Raw genomic sequence first — 21,047 nt, 5'->3', positions numbered from 1 at the left:
CTAGAAGGTAAATAGAAAGGATGGAAATTTGATTGTGTCCCTGCCCTCCTAAGTGGAAGGAGGAGATTCAAAACAAATTGAGAAATGACATCTACAAAAGAAACTGAAAAATCAATTTAATCAGAGAGTAGGAATAATCAATGTCATTGGGTTGATAAGATCATATATTTATATATGTATATTATAAATAATAAATATATAATATGTAATAGAATATGTTATATAATAATATATAATAAATATTCATGTGAAAGTCTTAATTTTGTAATAAAGGGAAAGAAGTCATCTAATACATTCCCATAAAAGAAGCACACATGGGAAAGGGTGTGTTATTGATAAATGCTATAGTATTCAACCATATTACATTATCAACATAGTATATAGTCAGTATAAAACTATAACAATCAATATAATACCATAATATCAGGATCAAATTAATTGTAAAGTGCTTTAAGAACTTATGCTTACTTGAAGGCAAACAAAAATTGGTATAACATAGGTATGTCTGTCAATCCCCTGCTCAAGAAGCTCCATGGCTCCCTATTATACTCCTTGGATAAAATCCAGTAACTTCTTCAAGAAGACTGTAGACTCTCTATGCCCAGTTTCCATGAACTGTAAGGGTAGAAAAATTCATCCTCCTGATATTAGCCCCAAATAAAATCTGTTTCTACTCAAATGGGCTGTATCTCAGAGATAGATGCATACTCCATCAGCAGGTCTCTCATTCCCTTGGTGGGACAAGTCGAAGTTCATGTTCTATTGTTAGAACCTTTGAGATGAAACTCAGGGACCCCCCCCCAACTCCAGCTGAATCAGAACAGGTTTGAACAGCACTTGTTCTTCAATAACATAATCAAATTCTTTTGATAAACACGGTTAACATGGGTCATGGAGGCAAGGCCCCATTGAGAAATTAAGAGTTCAAAAGACAGGATCAATGGGATAGGCCCATCTTGACAACTATGAACACCTCACTGTTCCTTCTCACTCACTCTCCACTGCATGCACATGACCATGTCACAGGATAAAAACCAACCAACTCTGTACATGCCAAATTTTTGAGAGTGGGATTGGGAAGGAGTGAAAACTAGAGGAAGGAGACAGCTACTTCTCAAAAAAATCAATAATTTCATAATCAAAGCTTTTCATCTCTGAAATAACATTGCATTGAATGGTCATGGAATCTTTATTAAGCAGATGGTACATCTTGTTATTTGTCCTTTCTTGAAAGGGCAGTGATATCACGAAGATGATGCAAAGAAAATTTATTGGGATGCTCTAGAAAGTGTTTTTACATTACATAAAGGTTAGATTGATAACTATTTATACTCTGGTCCAGTTCTAAATTCTAGGACCTTATGAGCTTCTCTTTACCTCTATATGTGGAATATAAAATTCATGCTATATTGGTCCTCCAGGAAAACAGAAAAATACAGACAATGATTCAGAGTCCCCTGGGATCAGTATCACCTCCTTGGAGCCTCCATCCACCAACCCTTCTATCCATGTTTGTATCTCTTCCTGTTAAAATTCTCATTTTACTCGGAGGCATTTTTAGCAAAGACAAAAACTCCTCATGTTTTGGGGGTTGCCAGGAAGACTGGAGAACAGGGCTCAATGAGGATGAAGATAAGGAACACTTTTATAATGGGTATGATGTTCTTACTTACTGAAGCTTTTCAAGAAGATTATCTTTCCATTGAAGGATATGAGTGCATCACTGTAAATTAATTTCAATAACTAACAAAAAAGACTATAATTGACCAATTACAGAACCTGACCCATCCAGTCATTATCAAGGGCATCTTACAGAACATTATTTCCACCTCCCTAATTTGTTTATCAAATAATATTATATATCACAGCTTTGCATTGCTTAACTCCCTACTAGACAATGAGTTCTATGAAAATAGGGAAAAATATCTAAACTCTACATCTTATTTCCTCTTCCCTTTCTTCCCTTTCCCTCTCCCTCTGTCTCTTCCCACCCACCCCCATCTTTCAACATTGTCCAGAACAGTTGACTGACTCTGTATTGAATAAATATTGGCTGAATTTATTGGAAAGCTGCAACTTGAGGTTATCATCCCCCCATTAAGACTCTTTGAGCTTGATATAAACATAAATTAAGGCCCAATTTAATCTAGTACCATTCTAGTTTAGGACTACAATCACAAATATATTTTGCCTACTCCCTATTGGCACATGTTGCAATTTCATTTGCCTCTTCACTACCTAACTTAATTCCTTATTTCCAGGCAAAAAAGGAGGAGATATTTGAGTGTGAGTGTATGTGTCTGTATACATATATTTGGTGGGGGGAAGTGAGTGGAGTGGCATGAAGGTCTCTAAAGGCTCCCTGAGTTATGAGAGAAGATTGATAGGAATTTGCCTGTTCAGCAGGTTCATCTAAAGAGGAATGAAGACAATAGAGTATATAGATTTCAGAAAATGGACAAGTTTTGTGGAAATTTTGTGGGATTTTGTGGGAATTCACTCAATTTTACAGTTTTTGGAATTATTGAGAAATTTATATAGCCTAGGAATTTTCCTTTTCTTTTTTTGTTTTTGTGGGATTAAGTGCCTTGTCCAGGATCACACATCTAGTAAGTATCAAGTGTCTGAGGCTGGATTTGAACCCCAGTCCTCCTGACTCCAAGGAGCCAGTGCTGTCTCCACTGCACCACCTAGCTGCCCCTACAATAGTCTCTTACTTGTTCCATTTTCTACTTTGTTGCAAAAACTTATATTTCCAAGGCATAGATTTGATGGAATCAATCTCTTAAGGGCTCCAGAACCTTCATTTTACCTCTAGAATAAAATTTAAACTCCCTTAATGGCAACTGAAGCTCTTCAAAAAACTGAATCCAATCTACCTTTCCAAAATTATATTTTTCATTATCCCTCCTATATTCTAAATAGAATTCTAGCCAAAACAGCCTACTTCCTATTTCTCACATATAACATACTACCTCCCATTTCCATACCTTTGCATGAACTCTCCTCTCTCAAGATTTTTCTCCTTCCTTGGTAGTGTTTCATAGAATCCTTGAATTTCTCCAAGACTCAACTCAAGGACTACTTCCTATATGAGTCCTACATTGATACCCCAAATCTCCCCCTTCCCACTTGCTCATAAACTTCCTCCTAGAAACTGTCATGTATACATTTTGTGTATATTCTATATTTATTGGGAGGAGGTATATTTTGTTTCCTACCCATGGGATGTGAGCTCCTGAAAAGCAGGAATTGCTTCATTTTTGTCTTATATCTCCTGTACCTAGCACAGTGCCTGTCATATAGTAGACTTTTAATAAATGTATTTTGAATGAATGAATGAATGAATGTTAAGTTCAGTGGAGAAGAACTATGCTCCAAGTTAAGAGATCTTGGGTTCAAGTTCCAGTTTCAATTCTTGGAAGGGGGAGGAAAAGGAAGAAAAATAAACCTTTTTCCAGTCATCCTTTTGAGAACTATTTTGTGCATTTTCAATTAGGTGGAAAATAGCAGTGAAGCATTGAAGGACATCCATTGAAGGAGATACGGTCTAAATCAGGGATCTTCTTGTTTCCCATAATTATACTTTGACCATGTCCATGAGACACAAAAACTTCTTAGTAATTCAACCCTCTTGGTTATTTGGTATTTTACATATTGTAGAACAGTGGGGTCAACTTCAAATAAGAAATGAAGAGCACTTAAGCATATAAAGCATGTTTCTGATGCAAATTGTCTTAGAAAAACACATATTAGTATTATCTAATGTTCTGAAATATTTCTGTTTCTTTTGTTAAATATTTCCCAATTTAATTTAAATCAAGTTCAGGTTTGCACATGGGAGTGCTATTGGTCACAAATAACCAGTTTTCTCGTAGAGGTGTTCATTCTTCTTTCATTGCTAGATTGCCCCATAGATTTAACTTCAGTGATGTTTAATAATGTTTTTACTTGCCCAGGTAGTTTGAAGGCAAAATCACTTTCAGATTTATCTGAATGTCAAATCATTAGTATAATAAGCATATGGGTCATATTCAATAGGACATTTCATATTAAGCTACTTTTTTTTAGATTGTGAACTAGTTTCACAGTCAACATCTTAACTGGGACCTAGTAAATCTTATCCACTATAAGTCTGACTTACTTTAAAAATTCAAACTGCTTCTGATAGAGGATTACATTAAAAGGTTTTGTACTTCTATATACTTTAAGATTTTTTTCTTTGCAAAGAGGTAAGTTTAAAAATAATTCTTTTTCATGACACTATGAAAAATGCTAGTTGCAGATGATCAAAAGTAATAATCAGCTATATCTGTAATAAGAAAATATATGGCTAACTTTGCAGCATGTGTGTAATATTTTTAATTACTGAAATATTTTGATTAGTAATGAAAATTCGTACAATGACTAGGAAAATCATATTGTTTCCCATAATACAATACACATAAAATTACTATATATCACTAGGGAATACTAGGGTATTTTGCCATATTCTGTGTCAAGAAAAGATTAGCAAATCAATATAAAATATATTCATCATTCCAACTAAATTCAGAGCCACAGAGGCAATATGTTCAAGTCATAATTGTTGAAAAGGACTGACTCAGAAAAGAGCAAGACCCTGAGACACAACAAAGCTATTGGACTGGATCTGATAATAGAGAAAGGTCCAGCTAGCAAGCACAGAAAAACTTCAGATCAGAGAGCAGGATGTTGAAGGACATGATGATAATCATGCAAAAAATTCCATCAGGTTGGCAGCTATACAGAATCTGAAACACCTTGTGTCAAGGAATAGGAAATTAAATTTTTTAATAATTTAGATAAATTGGGTAAGACTCTAACCCCCAGTGAGACTGGAAGAATAAAACATCATTTTAATCTCAATCTATTCCTCTTTAGGGATAGAGTGGTTAAAACGCTAGGCCTGGAGTCAAGAGGACTTAAATTCAAATTTTGTCCCAGATCATTAGTAGCTATGTGACTCTGGGTAAATCATTAAGCCCTGTTTGACTCAGTTTTCTTATCTGTAAAATGAGCTGGAGAAGGAAATGGCAAACCATTCCAAATGGGGTCATAAAGAACTGAACAATAACAATTCCTCATTACATCATACCATGATGCTCCACTTTAGAGGGCTCATAGAAATTATAGACCTAGAGATGACAATGACCTCAATAGTTCTTTAGTCCAATTCCATCATTTTAGGACAGTTGAATATAGTGAAACTCAAAGAGTTTAAGTGATTGGTCAAGGTCACATAGGTATTCAATATCAGAAGCAAGATGTGAATTCAGGTTCTCAGACATCAAACAAACCTAGGGCTCTTTCCTTTTTAACAGTCTTTCAGAGTTGGGAATGATCAAACTTCAGAGATTATCCAGAAATCATCTAGTTACCCATTTTATAGATGAGGAAATTGAAGCCCTAAAAGTTTGTAACTTGCCAATGGTTATACAGGTGATAAATGAGAGAGCAAGACCATCTCATACCCTCCAAAGAGAATACTCTCCACTGTTCTGTGTTCTGGCTATAGTAATACACAAGTTAAAGGCATGTAGTAGGGACTGTCAAACTGGAAGACCAAACAGACAGGCAAGATGCTATGACCATTATTATAAGTACCTAGTAACAAGGGGAAGCCTAAGCAAACTAATAATCTTTGAGAGATCAAAGGAGAGTAGTTCACCCCCCCCCACTTACCTCATCACTCTTGATGAATCTAATTGTTCTTGAATCATCCTTGGTGGTGGTCGTGGCCAGTTTTAGAAGGGGCAAGGGTGAGGGTGGGGAAGTTCAGGTCAAAGTTTTCTCCCACTACTTTTTGTTCTCAGTCCCCTGTCTAATTTGATGACAAATTCATTATATTGAGTTCATATATCCATCTTCAAATGGGTGAACAAGACTCTTGTGCTGATTAAGAAGATCTAATTACAGAGGTAAGTATGTCAGAACAGTGGAGTGACTGAGTCCATCTTGTTGATCTCAGGGAGAAATGGAGACTTTAATCTGGAAACCAGTGGCCAGTTCAGGATCCCTGATGATCCTGTGTAGTCACTGGCATGACTCTAATGGCCTGCAGCATTTCTGAAACCTGTTGCAGAGAGCAACAATCTCTTCACTTATCCGGCACTTGTTTGTACATGACCCCAGTAATTCCTCACATTTGTCATTAAAGAATCCAGCTATAGAAGTGAAGGAGTCACAAAAATTATTTCCCTAAGAAACTTTTTCTGGTTTTCAAGTATAATTCCAATGATGACTTAGTCACAATGTCTGAATAATTATTGGCTGTCCAGCCCAGTCCTGACCATATTGAGAAATGAACTAGGCAATGCTGTCTCCCTGATATGATTCCATCCCCATTGAGAGGTATACCAAGAATCAACTTAGGCCTGAATTCTATCAGATAGGGACACAAGATATGGCATCCTCAAAGCAAACAGTTGTCTTCTCCTAAAGACTCACCTGGAGAGTCATCTGGTTCCCCTGTGACTACAATGCATATTTATAGAATTTCTGTCTCATGGAATCCCTGGTTTCTTTCAAAGCTCCTGTACCAACCTCTACATCTTTTCCTGATTCCCCATTCATTCTTCTAATTGTTAGTATTTAACATTATCCTGCATTCATTTTACAAATATTTTATGTACATATTTCATGTCCATGTTATTTCCTGAGTAGAATATAAGTTCTTTGAGGATAGTGTTACCTTGCTTTTGATTAGATCTTTCATAGTTGGCATAGTGCCTGGCACACTGTGGGTATTTAATAAATGATAAATCCCATTTTATAGGAGCAAGGAATATGGGATAGGTTATTCTGTCAATGTACAAGTTCCAGGTTTTCCTTACTGCTCCCAAACTGCATAACCAAGGCTGAAATTGGCTACAGAAATTAAGTGAGGGAGAGGGGACAATTCACATTTTATTCTCTTGTACAAGATATAAGTAGTGCATGTATCATTATCTCTCTCTCTTCTACTTCCTCTTCCCTTTGACTTGTCTCTCCCCACAATGTCATCTCTTTCTTTCTACATATTAATAATCTAACCTTTAATGGGCTTATAAAACATCCCCTTTTCTAGTTCTTATCAAAAGATGAGAAAACAGGAGCTTGGGGACATCAGACAACCCTCCCTATTGGCAAATCTTATTCACAAAAATTATAATTGTATCACATAAGGTATCTTAAATGCAAACCTCCAAGAGAACACAAGCCATGATTTCATCTATTAAAAGCTATCCCTCTGACTCCAGGGTGCTCTAGTCTCCTGGGATTTTACACTAATGCCTTCCCTTCCAAGAAAATAACTTGGAATTTCTTCCAGTCTATATCTACCTATCCCTACAGAAATGCCCCTTTTACCTGAAGCAATTTGAGCCAAAATGAAGTAAACTGCAAAGAAAAAGATGAGGGTCCTCATGGCAGAGATCAGTAGAGATCAGAGTGCTCCATGGGATCAAGCACCCTCATTTATAATTCTTTCTAGTCCAGGAAGTCATTCTGATCAGTGAAACTTGTCAGGGATAGAAATCCTCCATGGTCTACTGAACTGTATGTCATTAGCAGAAACAATCTTTCTTGATTGTTTTCTGTGGGTGTCATTCAGGACACTGGTCTGGAGAACTTCCTTTTCTCTAACTCTGAAGGAGTTTGTTCCTTCAGTTGTATACCAGTTCTAAAAGAGCTTTGCTCCTTTAATTGGACACCAAGACTAGATGTAAAGCATCTCTCCCTATAGGTAAAAAAAAAAAAATTAAGAATAAAGTGTAACAACCTGTGAAATTATGGCCAAACTTAAAATGAGGAAATGCAACTCCCTTATTTGCCAAAGTGAGGAGCTATGGGAGTGTTATATTGTTTCCCAATTGATGAGTTTTCTTTTTTCTTTTCATGTTGTGTTTCAGTTTCTGAATCCAGAAAGCCCAAAATGAAATCTCACAGTAAAAGATAAGATAACAAGCTGATGAACCAACTATAAAGATTAAGTCATACTTATAATTCCTTTTCAAAGTGTTAGGGAAAATTTCTCTCATTGAATCGGAAGGGGAATCTCTACTATGATATCCCCAACTTAGATTTATACTCTTAGATTGGGATATTAGAGGAAGTCTATGACTTTCAAGGATTTTAAGAGGTATTTTTGACAACACACTCCTAAATCTAAAATGAACAAACCCAAACTACTGAACTCCTTTTAACAGTCAGCAAAGTAGGAAAATAATTCTCAAAGCAAAGGTAATCTACTAAAAGGGTATAAATAAAAGTACTTTCTCCCAAATTCCTCAAACCACTTAAACTTTGCAACACTTTCCAACAATTACACACAGAATAGATTAGAAAAGTAGACACAAAGTACAATGATAATAAAGCACATTTGTAAGGAAAGCATGCAGCCAAAGCAATTCATAGCTCTAGTACTGGAAGGTGTTGTTATCTTTTTTTCTCCTGAAGAAATACTCACACAAGATTATTTTCCTCTCCAAATCCCAATTTTCAAATGTCCGTTAGTTCATTGAATGCACATTGACTTTCTCTTCTGTTGCCAGAGGTCCCAATCCTTAAAATTTCCATTAGATTGTAATTAGATTTGGCAATTGATAAATTTGGTCAGAGAGGTTTTTTGGTTGAATAAGGACAGATCTTTGACTTAAACTTTAGAGTGTAAAGAAAGGAATAAGAGGAAAGAAATTAAGGCACTGATTGTAAGAAAGTTTTCTCAAAGACTATATATACTTAAAAGAGAGAAGATATGTGGGACAATGAGGAGGGGTGGACAGATCAAGAGTTTTTTGAGAATATGGGAGCTATAGCCATGTTTATAGATAGTAGGGAAGCCGACCTTACTTAAGGAGATATTGAAGATAAGTAAGAGAGGTGGGGATGATAGAGGCAAATAGGAAAAAATGTTAACACTTGTGCATGTAGAGAGATATGCTTTGGGAAAAAGGACTGCCATTTCATTTGCAAAGGTGTAAAGCAGGAAATAGGGAAGAAGGTGTTTTCGTTTAAATTGGAGAGAATAGGAGAAACAAGGAGAGCTCAGAAAACAGCTTAAATTTTTTCAGTGATATGAGGCAATGTTCTCAGTTGAGAATATGGAAGGAGGGAAAACTTATATGAGGATTTAATGAGAGAGATAAAGTTTGAAAATTTTGTTGTGATGAGTCAATTAAGCAATTTGGTATTGCTTCAGTAGGAGCACAGTTGAGGATATGTAACATAAATTTATAGGGGATCCAGGCAGCATAGTTTTGTTCATTCTTCAATGTGTTTGGCAAGGGAGTAGTCAGAAGCAAAGAACACTTTTGAGGAAGAATGGGTTGAAAGAAAAGTGATAATAGAATAAATAGGTGTGAAATAGGATGGAGAAAAATATAGTTAGCAATACTAGCTGAAAAAAAATCTTTGAAACAAGTTTCTCTCATAAAGGTCTCATTTCTCATACATATAAAGAACTGAATCAAATTTGTAAAAATAAGAGCCATTCCCCAATTTATAAATGATCGAAAGATATCAACAATTTTCAGATGAAGTATTTGAAGCTATCTATAACCATATAAAAATGATTAATTCACTATTAATTGAAGAAATATAAATTAAAACAATACAACCTCATACCTATTAGATTTGCTATAGGACAGAAAAGGAAAATGACACATTATCTCATTACTAGTACTAGTGAAGCTTAGAGAGATGCAGGACTCTTGGCTCAGTAAGAAGGCAGATGGTTGATAGTAACATCTAAAGTTCTTCTATATGGCCCTGAAGGCTATTTATGGGTCAACTACTCAGTGCTGATGGAGTCACATTGATTAGCTTATAGGGACATGATCCTAGAGAGATAGCCTGAATTTCCATAATGTTCTTAAGAGATGACCATTAGTCAATGCAGAAACCATTGACCTTTTACCTCAAGTTGAAGTCAATCAGTCCCTAGCTAAAGTTATATCTGAAGAAGAGGTTTTGAAAGTCATTAGACTCCTTTTAAGGGTCAAAGTACCTGGTTCTAATTCTATTCCAGCTGAGATCTACCAGGTGAGGGGATCATTGCTCAGCTCAAAGCTGACTGAAATTTTCCAGGGTATATGGTATGAAAAGGTTATCCCCCAAGAATTCAAGTATTCCTCCATCATCCATGTCTATAAAGTTAAAGGGAATAGATTGTCCTATGACCACCACAGGAGTTTTTCTCTTTTAGTCATTGCTAGTAAGATTCTTGCCAGAGTCCTTCTCAATAGGCTAATACTTCACCTGGAAGATGGTCACCTCCCTGAGAGCCAATGAGGCTTCAGAAAGGGTCAAGGAACAGTTGACAAGGTGACTAATAACTAGGAAAAATTCTAGGAACAGAACAGAGGTCTGTACAAATTGTTTGTTGATTTGACTAAGATCTTTGATACTGTCAGTCATTAGAGCCTATGGAAAATTATGTCAAAATTTGGTTGCCTAGAGAAGTTCATCAGTATTGTATATCAGTGTCATGTTGGCATGCATGCCCAGGTTCTGGATAGTGGGTGATGTTCTTGAGATTTCTGGTTACCAATAGAGTGAAACAAATATATGTCCTTGCTCTCATGCTTTTTATCATATTTTCAACCATGTTATCAAAAGCCTTTGCTGAGGGGCGGCTAGGTGGCATAGTGGATAAAGTACTGGCCTTGGAGTCAGGAGTACCTGGGTTCAAAATCCAGTCTCAGACACTTAATAATTACCTATCTGTGTGGCCTTGGGCAAGCCACTTAATCCCATTTGCCTTACAAAAAAAACTAAAAAAAAAAGCCTTTGCTGTGAATGTATATGGCATCAAAGTCAGCTACAGCACTGATGGTAAATTTTTCAACTTGTAAGTCTATAAGCCAAGGCTAAAGTGGGGAGGAGGGGAGTATAGGTACATGATCTTCTGTTTACAGATGATTGTGCACTCAACACAGCCTCTGAAGCAGAGATGCAATAAAGTCTGGATAGATTCTCTGCTGTGTATATTAATTTTGATCTAGCAATACCAAGAAAACACAGGTGTTCCATCAGCTAGCACCACATCATCTAGCACTGCTGTAACCAACAGTTACAGCAAATGGAGAATACTGTGGACAAGTCCATTTACCTTGGCAGTGTCCTTTCCAAGGAGGTACACATTTGATAATGAGGTTGAGATACACAAACTGCCAGAGGTATCTCAATATTTGGGAGTCTCTGAAAGAAAGTTTGGGAGAGATGAGGTTTTGGACTAACAACCAAACTGAAGGTCTACAGTGTTTTGCTGACTCATTGCAATATGTCTATGAACCCTGGACAGTCTACCAGCACCATGTCAGGAAATTGAATCACTTCCATTTAAATTGTCTTCAGAAGATTCTGAAGATCACCTGGCAGGAGAAGATACCAGACACTGAGGTCCTTTATCAAGCCAAATTGTCAAACTTTCAAACATTACTACAGAGAGTGCAACTATGATGGACTGGGTACATCGTTAGAAGGTCAGAAGAATACTTGCCAAATAGACTATTTTATGAAGAACTCACACAGGGCAAACACTCACAAGAGGGTCAAAAGAAGTGATACCAAGAAACCCTGAAGATTTTTCTCTTTATAAATGATTGTACATCATGGGAAACAAGACCTCTCAGCATGGAGTGTCCTCATTAGGGCTCTATGAGGAAGGTAGAATTGAAGCAGCTCAAAGGAAATGTGACATCTGTAAGTTTACAGTACCCACCCCAGGTGTTCACATGGAATATTTGTGCCCACCCTATAGTAGAACAATCTGAGCTCGTATTGGTCTAATCAGCCACAGTAGCATACACTGTGATTTGTCTCAAACATAGTGATATCATTTTGGTCTTCTACAATAATGAAGGACAAGAATCAACTAGCTCTGCCTGATTACAGTCTTTTTGTTTTAGTCTATCCTCTATTCAGGTATGAAAGGGATTCTGTCTTAGTCTTAGTCATCAAAAGATGAGATAAGTAAAAGAATTTGAGCAAAAATGTACAAAAGAAAAGAGGTTGAATGCTACAGCTTAACAGTCCTTAGGCATATCATTCTTCTTCACACATGTGTTGCTGCCAATCTGTGATTAATTTCAGTATAGTAGGTAGAGCATTGAAGTCAAGATCTGAATTCAAATTTCACCTCAGATACTTGCTAACACTGTTTTACTGGGCAAATTACTTTATCTTTGCCTCACTTTTCTCAACTGCAATATAGGGATAATACCTCTTTTTTGAGAATCAAATGAGATTAACATTTGCAAGGTCTTAGCAGTAGTGCAGCATAGGTGCTTAAGTAATACTGGTTTCTTTCTTTCCATTGTAAGACATTCCATCTCTAAAATCCATGCTCTTGCACAGGAATCCCTAGCTTTCTTCAAGACTTAGAACAAGAGCCTAAAAAAAGAAAATTAGAGTGGTGGACCACAAAAGTAGAAAGAAACAACTATAGGAATTTTGGGTTTGATGAATGCAAAAATCCAAACTTTTTTGGACAAGATCTCACTAATTGTTAAAAACATTTGGGAAAACTGGAAAGCAATTTAGTAGAAACTAGGTACATACCAACACTTCACACTAAAAACTGAGATCAGGTTACATGATTTGGTACATAGTTTGGACACAAAGGGTGATGTCATAAGCAAATAGGAGTACCAAGAAATAGTGTACCTTGTCAGATCAATGGATAAAGGAACCGAGCAAGTTGTAATATTTGATTGTGATGAAATATTATTGTGCTAAAAGAAATGATACTTTCAGTAAAACCTTGAAAGACTTAGATGAAAGTGAAGTGAGCAGAACAATGCACACAGCAATATTAGACAATGGTGAAGTGTTAATGATATAGTTATTCCCAGCAATATAAAAATCCAAGACAATTATGAAGGTTCTTTGATGAGTGGATTCTTACTTTATTTTTTCATGTAGTTTTTTGTTTTCTTTTCTTTCACAATATGACTAATATGGAAATATGTTTTACTTGACTGCAGATATATAACCTTCACCAAATTGTTTGCTTTCTCAGCAATGGTAGAGGGCAAGGAGAAAGGGAGAGAATTTGGGTCCTCAAAATTGTAAAAAAATAGGGGGGAAGGTTAAAATTATTTTTCCTTGTAATTGGAAAGAATATCTTTTATAAAAAGAACAAGATCCCTATCTGATTCTCCAGGTTGCTAGTGCTCTCTTTAACTTCATGCCCCCTCATCCCTGGAAAATATTTTGCATTCATCTTTTGTATTTCCTCTATATTCAATTTGTTTCTCCCCAGAAGAATGCAAGTTCTTTTAAAGCAAATTTCTTTTTTTAATTATCCTCAGCTCATAAATGCTTGCTGAATGAATGAATGAAAGAATGATCTAAGTCACTTAGCCAAAAATCAATGCTGCATTTTAAAATATGTCTTTTTAATTTCCTGCTCTAAGAGAATAAAAGTTAAGGAAATTATACTAATTCAAATTTGTGGTTCTGTGCTTCTATCAACTTCTTGATCTTTCACAAATAGAACTAATGCTATCTTTGAATCAAACCTAACTAAATCTTGTCAGAAAGGGTAAGGCACTTTGGGATGTTTGGTTGAGGAATCAAAGAAGAATTTGATTCCTCTTCCTACTCAGTTCTTTGTATTATTACAATCATCCATCCATTGCCTTCTCTACAGTGAAAATACTTATGGTTTGGTTTGGTTTGTCATTTTTGGCAGTGTGGTTAATATAGAAATATGTTTTGCATGACTAATCATCTATATCAAGTTGTGTGTCCACTGGGGAAATGGGGGGAGGAGGAAGGGAGAGAAAGAATTTGAAACACAAAATTTTTAAAAAGCAAATGTTAAAAATTGTTTTAAATGTAATTTTTTAAAAGAAAATATCTTTAAAAGGAAAGAAAATCAGACTACATTGTTCTTATTCATGAGACCTAATTAATCCTAAAGAATAGACTTGGTTATACTAAAACAGTGCCCCTTGAATTCATGATGGAAATTACTATTCACATCCAAAAAAGGAACTATAGAGTCAAAATCTAGATCAAAACATACTAATTTGGGGGTGTTTTGCTCTTTGTGGCTTTTCCTTTTTCTTCTGTTTCTTCTTTCACAATATGACTAATGTGGAAATATATTCACATGATTGTACATGTCTAAACTATATCAGATTGCTGTCTTGGGGGAAGGGGGTAGAAAGAAGAGATGGGGAAAAATTTTAAATTCAAAATTTGATAAATATGAATGTTAGAAACTATCTTTACATATAATTGCAAAAAAATACTATTTCCTCAAAAAAATTGCCCCCTAGAGTGAACTCATTAACACCACTTCCATTGCCCGATATTGAAAGTTCCTCTCTCAGTTTTCTCCTTCTCAGGCTCCTGCTGCAACATACAGGGCATAATGAGGAAGAGCAATGAGGAAGGGCAAAATTAGCAATTATGTCTCTAGTGTCATTTTATAATAATATCCCAAGGTCAGTCTAAGAAGAAGATAGTAGTAGCCAAAGTTTATGACCACTTTTGGAATATTATTTGAAAGACTGGTTCTGTAAGCCTACTGGTAGCCCCCTAAATATCTCCCAGATCCGAGTAACACAGTATATAAAGTTTCACCATTAGAGATTCATTGTGGGGGGGGGCTCCCCTCCCGTTTTTGTTGCTATTATTCAGTTATTTCAGTCATGTTTGTCTCTTCATGCTCCCATTTGGGGTTTTCTTTGCAAGGATAATGGAGGGTTTGCTATTTCCTTCTCCAGCTCATTTTACAGATGAGGAAACTAAGGCAAAGAAAGCCAAGTGACTTGCAAAGGATCACACAACAGGTAAGTGACCAAGGACAATTTTGAATTCAAGATGATGAGTCTTCCTGACTCCAGGTCTGGCACTCTATCCACTGTACCACCTAACTGCCCTCTCTACTATATGAAGATAGGAAAAATCACATAGTGGTTATGGGCATTCAGTCCTCAAGGACTGTACAATAAATGTGTAGTACAGTAGTAAAGAACTGAATTTGGAGCAAGACCCAGGTTCTAATCACAGCTTAGCACATAGATGACTTTGGACACGTCAATTAACTTATCTGAACCTCAGTTTATCATCTACATATCTATACCCCCTCATGAACAATAAGGCACGCCAAACTCAAGTAGCAATTAGTTCATTTGGCTACACTATAGCTTCACTAAAGGGAGTTAGTTTGAGATCATGCTCTTAGGATAATGGAAGAGCAGACTGGAAAGAGTCCTCAATTCTGCACAAAATATTGATATTTTATCCCAGAGACAATTAAGAACCTTCAAGATTTTTTGGAGCTGGATAATGTTCAAAAATCTGTCATAGGAAGACTATTTTGACAGTTAAAAGAGGTGTAGATTGGAGAAAAAGAACACTAGAGGCTGAAATACTGTGTAGAAGACTATTAGATCAGTCCAGGTAAGAGGCAATATGAGGACAGGAACTCTTGTTAGAAGAATTGTGAGAGGAGAAAAAGAGATAAATACAAAAGATAGAATAGATATAGAATAGATGAGACTTGGAAACTTATTGGAACTTTCTGATTATCACCAATTTTTCCTTTTCAAACATCCCTGTCCTATTGAATTGTCCTTTAGGAACTTTTTCCTCTTCTAGTCTTCCTAGTTTAGTACTTGTGAATAAAAGTATTAGAGCCACTGAATATCAGAGGCTATGCAGTATGATTTGTCCTAACCCTGTATTTCCCATCAAAATCCTACTGGTATACATCTTTCTGATTACACTAATAAATTGTTTATTGCTCATCTTGTTAGTGAAAACATTAATCAATTAATATATGCTTACATCTAGGATAATAATTATTCTAAGGAAGGCTGAACTTTTGCAAGATACTAAAAAATGATTTCATAAAAGTTTCTTAATATTGTTTTAACAATCACTGAATTTTCTTATATTCTTATTCTTTTTTGGGGGGAGGGGTTTCTTCAAGACAATGGGATTACATGACTTGCCCAAGTTAAGTAAGAATTAAGTGTCTGAGGACAGATTTGAACCAGGTCCTCCAGGCTTCAAGTTCAGTACTCTACCCACTGCCCCACCTAGCTGCCCCCTCTTATTTTTATTCTTTAAAAATTTGATAATACTCATGTTATACCTCTCTATCAATATATAGTAATGATTCAAAATAACTCCTTCCCCAACCATGCTAGAGTACAGATTTTGCTCCCATTGCTTCTATGAATTATAGTGTGAATTACACTGCAAATTACAGTGAAATGAGCCAGCTATTAACTTGCTAATTGATCTTGAGTAAACCACTTATCCATTTTTCATTTATAAAATGAAGAAAATATACTTCCTGCCCCAAAAGACTTTTTTCAATAACCAAGTGTGATAAGTCCAAGGAAAAAAAAACACAAAACCTTTCCCAGTATAAGGAATTATTACATGTCTGTCCTACCCTCCCTTCTTAGTGTATCTACTGACTTTATTATTTCCCCCATTAAATTAAAAACTCCTCAAAGGTCTCCATGAGGTCCTGCCAATATTGAATGCTTTTTTTGTTCAGGGATTGGGTTTTCAAGAAAAGATGTTTTAAAGAGAATCAGTATTCCTTAACCCTCCATCGTTCAAAATTCACATTTCTTCATCAATATAGTTAATGGTATTATTAATTCTTACAAAGTTTCCACCACTTGGGGGCTATTAAAACGTTGAAACAGAAAAATAATTTTCCTCATAATAAGGGATTCATGTTCCTTATCACACCTCTTAACTTCCCTTAAATGCATACAAAGTTTTCCTTAGATCCTATACCTTGAATCCTCCATTTGTAAAAACAGAAACTGAGAATGTTGAAAAGGACAGTTTGTCAAGAGGGTTGTCATTTATTCTTCCTCCTCTGCTCACCACAAAGCATAGTATCTTCTACATAGCTGATGTCTGGCATAGCACAGAATCGAAGTGACAGTTGGAACTAGAAAGAATCTTGGAGATCTTCTATTCAACCTCAACATTTCACAAATGAATAAACTGCCCACAAAGTACATATGATTTGTCCAGAGTCACATAGTGAACTCTTAAGTTCACCAATGAGGAAATATAAAGCACTGGGCTGAGAAAAAATATTGCTTAATTCTTGGTGACCATCATTTGACCTTGTCAATGGAGCATGGAAATGTGCTTCCTTTGGCTTCATTAAGCACCACCATTCTAAGCCTATACTCCCCAACACAAATATAAAAGGAGGCACCCTTTTACTTTCCTCTTAGAGACTTGATCCTGGTCTTCATCTGTTCTGCTGATTCCTCTCCTCATCAGGGCCCCCACCTCAACCATGTGGAGGATTCTCTTCTTATTTTTTGCCATTATCTACATTCTGAAACAAATTCCCCCAGGTAAAGGAACTTTACTCAATCAGGAAATCTTGATGGGGCAAAGGACAGTAGAAAGAACAATTGGAGTTCAAATCCTACCTCTGATGTTTACTCCTCTGAATATCCTTGGGCAAATCACTTAACCCCTGGGTCTCCATTTTCTAAAATGAGAGGGTTAGATTAGACTGTTTTCAAGACTCCCTTTTAGCTCTGAATCTGTGAATCTATGAATAAGATGACAAAGTTGTTCTGTCTTAGAGAGGAAACCTTTCATAGATCTAGTAAGTGACTCTATCTAGAGTTGATCTGACAAGGGTCCCATCCAAGTATCTTATAGTGCATAGAATAGGGCCTCACTAGTACACGCACTTAGAAAATGGTATAGAGGAGGGAAAGTCAATAACAAATAGTGCTGAAGGTTGCCTCAAGTGTATCATTTTAAGAGAAGCACCAATGGTGTGCTCTGTGAAAAAATAGACCAAAATCAAAATCTCAATCTTCTTGTCTATTCTAAGACCAAATTAGATTTCTCTGATCAGGTTTAGATCTTAAATTCTGTCTCATTTTAAAGTCAATGTAAGGATGAAACACATAATATAGGATAATCTTTTCCCTCCCTCCCCTTCCCTTTTGTGCCAAACAAACTTTTGGAATTGATTTAATTATGCTTTGTATTTACTTTTAACTTTAGGTTGCAAAGCAGGAATGGAAGATTCTGATAGAATAGGTAAGTTCCCCTGTTTGCAAGCTCCTTAAATTTCAATAGTAATAGTTCACACATTTTTATAATTCATTAAGTTTTATAAAACACCTAACCTTCAACAATTATGTCCAACTATTTGTAATTCTCTTAATTCTCTCTTTAATTCTCTGGAAATGAAGCAGTTGGGGAGGAGGGTTGTGAAATGACTTAACCAGCATCACATCATTAAACTGTCCAGGTAATACTATTTCCCTTCAATAGACTGGGAAATTGAGGCAGTGTGGGAGGAGGACTTACATAGCCAGTAAGGGTTGGGGGCAAGCTTTGAATTAAATTTTCTTAATTACAGTTCTATCTCTTTTTCCTCTACACTACTGTATTAGAAGCCTTCCTTATCTTGACTCTGAGAATTTAGGAAACAGAAGTCATAAAGGGGAATATCTTGGGGCAGTTTAGAGGCAAAGAGATCACATACTGGAGAAACCAAATCATTCTTTTTACCCTGGTCTGCTAGTCCCCACCTGTTGTCCACTTACAAATGCAATCTTATGCCATCTTCCACAAAGTAGCTTCTTTATTTCTTAGGCCATAACTTGCCCCTGGTGTTCTGGCCTGACTTGCTTAATCAGATAATGCTAACCAGTCTTCAATTCCTATATCAAGAATTTAACATTTCACAATAGAAAAATCTGTTCCACAGTCACAAACTCCTCTGCTATATTCAGTCATTCTTCAGGTATGTGGCTATCAGTGGTCGTCAGGAAGACTAAACAAAAAAATGTGGATGATTCAAATGCAAGATTCTCACCAATTCTAGGGGAAAAAGATAAATTAATTCCAAATTCATGCTCTTAGTGAAGTTGGGTCAGTCCCATGTGAGAAGGATAGTAGATTTCTCATTCCCCAGGTTATAGATTTAGAGTTATAGTTTTTGGTTTCAAGTTAGACATTTAAATTAGAGATCTGTAGCATTATAGATGATAAAGTGGGAACCATAAGAAACCAAAAAGATGTGGAATCAGAAAGGTTAACTTCATTTGCCCAAGATCATACAACTAGTAAATATTAAAGGTAGAACTGTAACTCAAGTCTTCCTAGCTCTAAGGATAGCCAAATATCCACTATGTCACATGGAGATTCAATTAAAGTAAAATAAAATAATTTGGTTTATTAGTTACTTTATAAGCAAAAAGAGACATGGGCAGGAACCTCTCTATCTCCTATAGTAAGACCATGGACAATACTTCTCCCCAACTGGAATTTCTAATGAAGTATTGTCTTTGTGGTTTTGTTACTAACCTCATGAAAATAAAAGCTTAGGATTTTAGTAGTAAGTGTGAATAACTTCAACTGAGAATGCTACTTCTCCTCACAGAGAGGAAAAACTACACCCTATTTCTATTAGTTCCCATTTTCCTCTACCATATCTTTCAACCATGCACTTTGAAATTCTATGGTTGTACAGTGAGAGAATCTTCAGATTAAGTCAGAGGACCCAAATTCAAATTCTGATACTACTGATTACTATCTATAGAACCTTGGTCAACTCACTTCTCTGGGTCTGAGTTTTTTCATCTATAAAATAAAAAGGAAGGACTAGATAAACTCTGAGATATGTTCCTGCTCTAAATCTATTCTCCTAGATGCTATGAATTTAGAACTCTTGCTTACACATTCCTTTCTTCTTCTGGTTCACCCTGAAATCTAATTTTCTGCTTTATCTCTTGTCACTCCCACCAAGGGAGTTATACCCTCTTACATACAAGTCCAATAGGAGGAACTAATGTAATATCTCTTTAATTTTTTCCAGTTACATGTTAAAAATTTCAACATTTGTTTTTCAAAGTGCTGCATTTCAAATTTGTTGTCTTCCTTCTTTTGTTCCTCCTTTCCTTTGAGAAAGCAAGCAATTATCAAGCTATATCAATAGCTTGTACCTGTACCTGTGTAGTCAACACAAAATATATTTCCATGTTAATCAGATTGTGAAAGAAAACAGAACAAAAAAAGAAAAATAATCGACATCCATATTCTATCAGGTTTTTTCCTCTGGAGGAGGATAGTATTTTTCATTCTAAGTCCTTTGTAATTATCTTGGATCATTGCATTACTCAGAATTGCTAATTCATTCAAAGTTGATCATAGTGCAATATTGCTGTTATGCTGTACTATGTTTGTTTGGCTCTGATCATTTCACTTATATAAGTTCATGCAAACCTTCCCAGGTTCATTATCTCTTATAGTAAAATAGTATCACAATCAAATATCACTATCTACTCACTCATCATCCATTTGATAGGTATCCCCTCAGTTGCCAATTCACTAACATCTTAATCCCCAGAGACTCTTCCAGTTACTTTTTCTGCCACCATCATTCAGGAATCTACTTTTTTTTTCTTTCAGATTCATTATTAATGTCACCTATAGACCTGCTGGAATAGATAATCTCTCTCCCCCCTAATTAATAACTTCAGTGACTGATTGCTAGCCTGATTATTCATACCAGTCCCATCCCCTTCAAATACTGTAACCTCACAGTTCCTCAAATTCATCTCCCATTTCTGATCTTTCTGAATCTCTCCTCAACTACACATGGAAGTGTAGATCACATTCTAACTCACCTGAATTTTTTCCCATTTGCTAAAATTCCAAATTATTACTGTCTTCACTATACTATGTTGCTTCTTTTAAAACTTTTCTTTTCACTTCTCTGCAGACCTTGCAGGCATCTCTTAAAAAACTGGACCTAGGTAGCTGATCATTTTTTGGTTTTGTTATTTTAGTTTAGTAGCATTTAGATTTTTTTTCAAGGCAATGGGATTAAGTGGCTTGCCCGAGGCCACATGGCTAGGTAATTATTAAGTGTCTGAGGTCGGATTTGAACCCAGGTACTCCTGACTCCAAGGCCGGTGCTCTATTCACTGCGCCACCAGCCACCCCCACATTTTCACTTTTATTCATTTCAATCTATCCCTACATAGGATAAGTTTCAAGGAAAAAAAAAGATA

The 21,047-nt window shown here is 36.0% G+C and overlaps 1 protein-coding gene and 1 long non-coding RNA gene across 2 annotated transcripts; both read right to left on the bottom strand.

Moving 5' to 3' along the window:
* Positions 1-6,054: 6,054 nt before the first annotated feature.
* On the bottom strand, positions 6,055-6,594 carry LOC141519956 (beta-defensin 106A-like). The gene is made up of 2 exons (XM_074231908.1): positions 6,561-6,594; positions 6,055-6,185 (listed from the first exon to the last, which is right to left on the bottom strand). Exons 1-2 carry the CDS (start codon positions 6,592-6,594, stop codon positions 6,055-6,057), a joined length of 165 nt encoding a protein of 54 aa, XP_074088009.1.
* A 1,888-nt stretch (positions 6,595-8,482) lies between these two features.
* LOC141504484 (uncharacterized) lies at positions 8,483-17,540 on the bottom strand. The gene is made up of 3 exons (XR_012473388.1): positions 17,436-17,540; positions 16,777-17,338; positions 8,483-8,563 (listed from the first exon to the last, which is right to left on the bottom strand). It is a non-coding gene; the product is annotated as an uncharacterized LOC141504484 (long non-coding RNA).
* Positions 17,541-21,047: the final 3,507 nt, after the last annotated feature.

This window comes from Macrotis lagotis, chromosome 1 (assembly GCF_037893015.1).
Source record: "Macrotis lagotis isolate mMagLag1 chromosome 1, bilby.v1.9.chrom.fasta, whole genome shotgun sequence".
NCBI lineage: Eukaryota > Metazoa > Chordata > Mammalia > Peramelemorphia > Peramelidae > Macrotis > Macrotis lagotis.
The sequence above is the reverse complement of the archived record's forward strand: the minus strand, read 5'-3'. Positions and strand labels throughout refer to the sequence as shown.

Excerpts from the sequence above, each read along its gene's own strand:
- LOC141519956 (XM_074231908.1), bottom strand. The coding sequence starts at position 6,594 with ATGAATGGGGAATCAGGAAAAGATGTAGAGGTTG. Across the intron at positions 6,186-6,560 it reads AGGAAAAGATGTAGAGGTTG|CTGGATTCTTTAATGACAAA; the intron begins GTACAGGAGCTT and ends TCACTTCTATAG.